General features: G+C 34.9%; 1 protein-coding gene across 2 annotated transcripts in view; it reads right to left on the reverse strand.

The window, feature by feature from the left end:
* cacnb4a (calcium channel, voltage-dependent, beta 4a subunit) overlaps positions 1 to 8,723 on the reverse strand; it is a 37,182-nt gene that overhangs the window by 17,331 nt on the left and 11,128 nt on the right. For both annotated transcript variants that reach the window (XR_001631029.1, XM_016450013.1), the window contains exons 2-4: positions 1,412 to 1,528; positions 1,202 to 1,324; positions 978 to 1,105 (exon numbers count right to left, since the gene is read on the reverse strand). Coding sequence is in view for 1 of the 2 variants with exons in the window: in XM_016450013.1 (XP_016305499.1) it covers positions 978 to 1,105; positions 1,202 to 1,324; positions 1,412 to 1,528 (368 nt within the window). In the remaining variant the exon portion in view is untranslated. The remainder of the gene's footprint in view (positions 1 to 977; positions 1,106 to 1,201; positions 1,325 to 1,411; positions 1,529 to 8,723) is intronic.

Consider the following 8,723-nt stretch of genomic DNA (forward strand, 5'->3'; position numbering starts at 1 on the left):
TATACTTGCAATAGTTCCACTTTAGCACAATCAAATATACTTCAGTATATCTTTAGTTGGACTTCAGCACTACTTCCTCACAATTAAAGTGCATTAAGTACATAATTTGTTGTTCCAATTTAGCAGACTTTAATCAGTTTAGTATACCAAAAGTACAGTTGCAGGGTATTTTTATTACATACGTAAATATGTAAATGTACTTAGCATGAAATAAATGTATTTCAAATACATTTTAGTATATTTATTTTTCACTAGGGATGTAATATGTAAACATCTTGAAGGATCTATCTGGATCACTATTTTAGACATACTACGTTTTTCCTTTGTTAAAGGGGTGGTTCATTGCGATTTCACTTTTTTTACTTTAGTTAGTGTGTAATGTTGCTGTTTGAGCATAAACAATGCCACTGAACCACCCCTTTAAGGAAAGAACAGCAGTAAAGTACAAATGCCTTTGTCCTTCAAACCCAAACATTTTATCTGAGAGAGTGGTGAGGTATGACTACTGCGTGACTCAACACTGCTGATCACTGCTGTTGAGAAAGAACACAGCATCTCATTCAAAGGGTCTGTGTGTCATTTCTTTCAATAAACACCTACAACTATGACCAATCATGCTCAGCACATGAAAGGACATTGCGCCAATTCCAAAATTAGTTGTCCCATGAATAATCACCTGTCCTGTGTTCTAAATAGAACAATGCTGCAATGAACAATGAGGTACAAGGGCATTTATAATCATCCTGAAATTTGGCTTTTGAAATTTGCACAGTGAAAATCTACCGCATTTTTCATTAACTTTCATTATATTCTTCTTTGACGAATAATGGCTACTAATTTTTTAATAATTTACCACCAATGGCTTGTCAAGTAATACAATGGAAGACAGATTTGCATCTTTGTTTATTTAGCCTTCAAAACTGTTTAAGGTTTAGCGTAACACTCGTTACTCATATTTTCCTCTAAGGCAGTCTTACCCATGGAAGCGGCCCCTTTTTTGCTCCTGCTGTAAGCGAATGTTCTCTAGTTTTAAGGGACTGGGGATAAAACCGATATCACAACCTTCCTTCACCAGTCGCCCAATCCACCAGTCATTGTTGTACTTCTGTGTAAATACACAGAGGGCAAAGGAATTAGTTTAAACTCCATTTATAAATGGACACAGCTAGACAGGCTCTCATTAAATAAATACCCTCTTCACCTCCTTGATGTGAAGGAAGTCTTTAGCATCAAAGGAAATGGCAGTGCCAGCGACAGGAACATCCTCATCCAGGGCACCACAGTAGCTGACGTTTGTCCTCACGGCAAAGGCCACTGCTTTGGCCTGAGACAGATTTAAAGCACATATGAAGCATATATAAGAAAAATGGCATAGGTACAGTACAGGTAGCTCTGGTTAAGACAGTCTGACCTTTGCCCTCTCCAGCTGAACGGTGGCCTGCTGTTCTTTCTCCTGCCGGCCGCCCTGCTCCTCATCCAGAGAGACATCTGAGTCGGATGGTCTGCTAGTGTAGGAATCGGCGGAACCCTGCACACACATTGTGAATATCTATCAATTTATTGCCATTTACACAAAGCACCTTATGTAAAACAACCCCAAGAATCCTAATCTAGCTGATTTAGAGTGGATGTGTGCTGCACCAAACAAAGGATATGTGGGAGGAATAGCCTTTACTTTGCTCTTGCTTGTCCATAATGACACACATTTGTATTACGCACATAGTAATTTTATTGTTTTATCTGAATGGGTTCAGACTGCATTAAAATGATTTGTTTTAAATAACTATTCATTGCAGTGCATCAAGCAGAAGCTGCTAGTTTTAATAATCTTTCATGTTAACAGGCTGGAATAAATGTTATTATGTAAACCTTAACAGCATAAAAAGCCTTAAAACAGAAGCAGCAGTAATAGAGAAATGACACATTATCAAGGAGAATGTGGTAAGCATGAATGGGTTTATGGGCTTGGGATGAAGGATAAATTAAAAGGATATTTAGTTATGTATCACTGCTATATTTCTTCCATCACTGAATAAAAACAGACAATTTCAGATTCTTAAATGTATCGCTATAATTATTATACACTATTAAGTTTGGAGCAGTAAGGTTTTTTTTTTAAGAAATTAAAGGGGTCATATGATGCGATTTCAATTTTTCCTTTCTCTTTGGAGTGTTACAAGCTCTTGGCGCATAAAGAAGATCTGTAAAGTTGCAAAGACTAAAGTCTCAAATCCAAAGAGATATTCTTTATAAAAGTTCAGAGTCCGCCACACTTACCTAAAATGGCTCGTTCTAATCGTCGCTCCGGCCGGGACACGACATCAACAGTATGGTGAGGGGCGTAACATTTCCGTCTCACGCTTGAGGTATTCGGCCAATCACAACGCATTGGATAGCTGGCCAATCACAGCACACCTCGCTTTTTCAGACCGATGAGCTTTGTAAAAAATCGACGCGTTTCAAAAAGGCGGGGCATAGAGGAGAAACAATAATGTACAGTATGTGGAAAATAATGTGTTTTTTTAACTTTAAACCACATAAACACATTTAATTACACCAAATACACAAAATAATGTTCTTTTTAACAGCATCATATGACCCCTTTAATACTTTTATTCAGTAAGGACAAATTCAATTGATCAAAAGTAATAGTAGAAAAGATTTATAATGTCACAAGAGATTTTTTTACTGTATTTTTAGTCAAACAAACGCTATATATAAAACAATAAATGACAGGTAAAATACAAGAAATTCCACCATAACATAAATGTCAAGGCATTGAAGACGCACTCATCCCAGCTTGCATTCTGAGGAACCTGAAATTATGAATACAGAGTTAAATTCCTTTTAGACACTTCATACATTATCACAAACAGGCGACAAGGCAGACGTGACGCTTAACAATGAACCGCAGTCCGGTAAGAGTGCAGTAAACAGGTCTAATGCTGACTTCACAGTGTTTGCAAAGCTGAGAAATGCATGTGCAGATGTTGATGCACAGGCTGATGGAAGCATTGAAGGAAACAAGACCAGATCAAATACAAAATGACTGAAGCTGACAGCCTCAAAGTCAGAAGTATGGATGTCTTAATCAAATGTATTATAGATAATGAAAAAGAGAGAGGGCAAATGGATCAAAAGTCCCATAGGAAAGACAAACCCCAAAGAGATCTTTTTTAAAATATCTATTTCTTCACCTAGACAACAATGAGATTAAATGGAGAGCATTTTGAGACTTTAAGCATATGTTTCTCAGATGTTTCTCCTGAGAAAAAAAAAACCTAGTGATCTCAAAAATATTACAAAATATCCCCAGATTTAAAAAAGTATGCAAGTCTGCAAAATATTTAAATAGGAACTAAAACATTTCTTATTGAATTCTTCCAAGAAAAAATCTTGCTATGATATCCATATTAATGTACAGTACTTACTCTAGGTCAACAACTGTCTCTCGCTTGTGTCTATTTTTATTTCTTCAAAACAATTTATAGAGAACTTACAACATAGTCTTTTATTTTCTCAGAATGGCAGGGAGCTACTGGTGAGATGAGTTTGGAGGAGTCAGTCTAAAACCAGAATGGCAATTTATTGAGAGCAAGATATGCAATGAATTCAAGAGCAACATGTGCTTTGATCTACTAATCAAAAGATTGTGCTCAAAGCTAACAGACGCCTTGAAGGTTCATTAACCCTGTAGTTGTGTCCCATAAGAACATACCAACTAATCTTATAATCCACTAGTATTCTCTTTATCACTGCAATACAGTCATCCAGAATTAAACACAGCCCCTTTTTTTACTACACCAGCAATTACTGTTCATGCCATTAAAGCAATGTCAAAATTTACAGAATATGCAGGTTAATTACTTATCGCAAAAAATAGTTTGGATACATTTCTCAGTAATAACAGTACATTAAAGCACTTACAAGGCTTACAAATTCACTGAGGTAAGGACAACTTCTACTTCATCTCAGATCCCTTAAAAATAAGCGATTAACTGTCATCACCCTTAAAATCTGTCTGTGATCTTGCTTCACATTTGCTTAAAACATAAATCTGGGTAAGATATCTGATTTTACTCAGAAACCTTTTAAAAGTCATTAAAAAAAATCTAAGTTTGGTGCATTACGGTTTATTGCATCCTTTGTACCATCCATATATCATGTATCCATGTATACTTTGTATTTTATGTTTCAGTCAAATATTTTAACTAATTTACTTAAAGGGGTCCTATTATGCTCTTTTACAAAGTCTTGATTTTGTTTTGGGGGTGTACTAGAACAGGCTCTCATACTAGGTTGTATTTTTCACATATTTTACATTATAAAAAGCATAATAGGACCCCTTTAAATCCCTTATAAATTACTATAATAATGAAGGTGGTATCATTTAATGTGCCATATTATATGACAACATATTACAAAAAAGGTGTTCCAGCTGTCAGGAAAAATATCATCAATGTATCCCGTTATGCAATTTGACAGATGATGCCCATGTCTATCTTTTCTGTGCTGGGGTTGGCTAAAGCAGTCTGATGTTGTTACCATCACAAGAGCTGTAAAATACACACTATTCCTAAACCACCTATCTGCAGAGAGATTGTACTGCATTAAACCTAATCGAAAGCAAAAAAGATAGAAGATGGACAAACAGAGCACCATACAAGTATCTGACAGACACAGAACTATAGTACAGTCAAGAGCAACTAGGACAGAATCAGAAACAATGAGTCAACAAGGCTCAATAAAATAGGAAAATGATGGTCACTAGGGATTTGGTTGCTTTGACGTGATAAAAAAACTAAATCTTTAATATTGTTTATTAAAATTGCATTTAATATATCTCAAATAAGTCATGCTTATGCACCTTTCAAAAGTTTGGGATTCATAAGATTTTTAAGAATTTTTTAAAAAGAAGTCTCTTATCCTAAACAAGGCTGCATTAATTTGATTTAAATACTGTAAAATCATGTTATACAATTTAAATATTATTACAATTAAATTTTTTAAAATTCTATTTTAATATATTTTAAAAATTGATGGCAAGGCTGAATTTTTAGCATTCTTCAGTGTCACATTATCCATAAACATCCTTCTAATAGACCGATTTGGTGCTTCTTATTAATGTTGAAAACAGTTGTGCAGCTTACTATTTTTGCGGCGATAGATTTTTTTCAGGATTCTTTGATAAATAGAAAGTTCAAAATGAAAAACACTTATTAGAAATATATAATATATATATATACATTTAAGAATGCAGCAGCCAAATTAGTCTCTCACAAAAGGCGATTTCTTTTTACTAAAAAAAAAATAAAATTCCTGCATCCACCATAAGGCATTTATTTCTTCTGAGTGGTCTGCCTCCTCTTCCTTACCGTCTCTGATCTTGTCCTGTCTGGCTGCAGACAGGTTGAACAGACTGCAATTCCAAACCTCTGAACAGATTGCAAATCCATTTTGTGCTGCTAGCACAGAGAATATGCACTTAAGCACACAAAACTCAGAACTTTAAGAAGTGTATGTTAAAGATGCTTGATGATTCTTAAAAAGGCAATCTGTTACATTGGCAAAAAATTAAAAAAACCTTCAACAAGGGACCCAAACAAAGATAAAGGGCTGAAGAAAGAACAAAGACAAGAGATACGGCAGTTTGATGAATCTCAGATGCCAACACACACGCATCCCAGTAGTGATGCCTCATCAAAGAGAATCTGATTCTATTCCTGGTATCTTCTCAAAGGTACATTGAGACATCCATTATGTCTAACTGTATGACATCATCACTTCCGCAAGTTCACGGTTACTCACTTTTGCCAAGACAGATGTTTCTAGTTCTGTGGGAAATGAAGGAAGTGGATGAAAAGTGCACAAGATGTGTCATTCTTTTGTCTTAAGTAACTTGGCAACTCAGGATGAAGCAACCACTGTGAATGGAGGCTGGCAACCCTGCTAAAAAGATCAACTTAGACCAGCTCAGAATTGGTTCTGGTCTACCTGGTGGATCATCAGCATCTCTAGATCTCCATCTCTTTTCACTTAATGACTAGACATGACTAGATGCTTCAGTTTTTTAAGCTCACAACCCTGGCCAGCACACTAGATCATGGACCTCCATGGCCAGGATAGTCATGTGACCAATGTTACATAAGGCGATGTGCACTGAGGCGAGTCAGATGACAGGAGCTGCATCTGCTCTTGATGATATCAAAGCCCCTGTGATTCATCCTCGCAGCAACTCTTTCCATCTTCTCATTCTCCAGCACACATTAGGACCACTGGACCATCAAAGTATTCGGTTTAATACTGCAACACAAACAGTTTGAATCTTCAAACTGAGCTGATGCACAATGACTTTTATGAGTCAACAAACACTGTAACATTTGCATGTGTTGCTGTATTATCAAGTTCAGTGGATCGCAGATGGTGGATCACGAGGTCTGATCTAAATAAAAACAATGCTAATTGCAAATACATTGCAACTTATTATATAGGCTTAAACATGCAGTTAATATAGCAAAAAGGCTTTTAAAGGAAAATCGTGTCACTATTTACTCCCCCTCATGTCGTTCTAAACCTGTATGACTTTGTTTCTTTTGTGGAACACAAAAGTAAATACTTAGAAGAATGTTGGTATCAAAACAGTTCTGGGTCCCATTTGGATACCATGCTGGTATCCAAATGGTTTTGGGCGTTTACAGAATCTGCAGTCAGGCAATCACTTCAATTTAGAAAACATTACACCCCATGGCCAGCTGGTTTGCTTCCTCTATGCTGCCGACTCAGCGATACCGATGGTTGGATGGAGAGAGATGGCAGGGTGCAGGACGGGAACATTTCCTCAGCAGATGATAGCACAGTTCCTCTTTCTCAGGCTGCCAGCACACTTCCACCTGAGGTCAAATATTTCATTTTCAAGCAATGAATGGTTTAATTGTTAAACAGTTATCATCTTTTTACATATAGTCATTTATAAATTAGTCATTTATTTTAAATATTGAAATATTAGATTTTTTTTTACAAAAATCATTTAATTTTAAATCAGTTGTTGATAATTAAAATTACCTTTGGCCATGCAATTTTTGGCATGACACATTGATATGAGGGTCATAAATACATTTAAATACAGTCCCAGAAGGCATGATTCATCTGCTGCACTGTCCAAGTCAATCCCAGAAGAGAGCTTCTCAGAAACGACTTGGACTATCAGGTAAATTTTTACTAATTGCAAGCTACTGAGGTATTCAAATTAAATTAGTTCATTTAAAAGTTAAACTTTTTTTTTTTGGTACCTGTCTGATTTTTAGCAAGTTCAAGTAACAGAAGTTAAAGTTATGCAGACTACATTTTGCCTTGGAATGCATTTGCTCCAAAATACTTTGTATACTCATTCAGACAGATGAAGACTGTAGATCAACTTAGCAAAAATCTATAATTATATTTCCCATTACAATAAATATAGGCAAATAAAGCTGAAAATGTATACTGATCTCAAACTTGATACATCTGAATGAAATGAATCTATTTCTTTCAAACAGGCTTTTTCGGATACATTTGCTTGGGGAGATTAAAAACACCTTAATATGAGAATGTCCGGAGACACATTAGAATTTCTTACTCAAGCACTTGGTTTAGCATGAATGCCCATGGAAATTATTTCTGTGCCTCGGCTATCACAACCTACTTAGCAGCAAGACAGTTTTATAAATGACCCAGCTGATGTTTATTTATTACCACATAGCAAAATCTATTAACCAGTGCTTCCAACTTCAGAAGGAGCCATAATTGGTATGCAAAAATCAGACCGCAAATAAAAAGAAAAAAAAAATGTTGACGTATTTCATTTAAAAAATCTAACTATTAATATTTTCCCAGTTAGATTTATTCAAAGCAGCCATTTTATATATATTTTTTTTCCTGAGAAAATCCCACCACCATTTTTGCATCTTGGTTTAATAGATTGTCTCTTCGGACTGTGGAGAGTTTTGAGTTCTGCAAGCTAATGTTTACTTAGTACTCTTTTTATAACAAAACACAAACAAACAGTTATTATAACAAAACACAAAAAGAAAAATTTTCATCTTATGACTCCTTGCTGTGTATGCATACACACACACCCACACACAATACAAATATTTTTATACATGTTCAGTATATATTAGAATTGGTGCTGTCAAACAAGTAATCGCGATTAATCGCATCCAAAATAAAGGTTTTTGTTTACAAAATATGTGTGTGTACTGTGTATGTTTATTATGTATATATAAATACACACACATGCATGTATATATTTAAGAAAATGTTATGTTTATATATTAAATACATTTATATATGATATCATTTATATGACTATAAATATATACATGCAAACCACATGTAAATATTTTCAAAATATATGCTGTATGTGTGTGTCTTTATACAGTGGGTACGGAAAGTATTCAGACCCCCTTACATTTATATATGATATCATTTATATGACTATAAATATATACATGCAAACACATGTAAATATTTTCAAAATATATGCTGTATGTGTGTGTCTTTATACAGTGGGTACGGAAAGTATTCAGACCCCCTTAAATTTTTCACTCTTTGTTATATTGCAGCCATTTGCTAAAATCATTTAAGTTAATTTTTTTTCCTCATTAATGTACACACAGCACCCCATATTGACAGAAAAACACAGAATTGTTGACATTTTTGCAGATTTATTAAAAAAGAAAAAC

Source organism: Sinocyclocheilus anshuiensis, unplaced genomic scaffold (assembly GCF_001515605.1).
Source record: "Sinocyclocheilus anshuiensis isolate Anshui unplaced genomic scaffold, SAMN03320099.WGS_v1.1 scaffold627, whole genome shotgun sequence".
In the NCBI taxonomy this organism is placed as follows: domain Eukaryota; kingdom Metazoa; phylum Chordata; class Actinopteri; order Cypriniformes; family Cyprinidae; genus Sinocyclocheilus; species Sinocyclocheilus anshuiensis.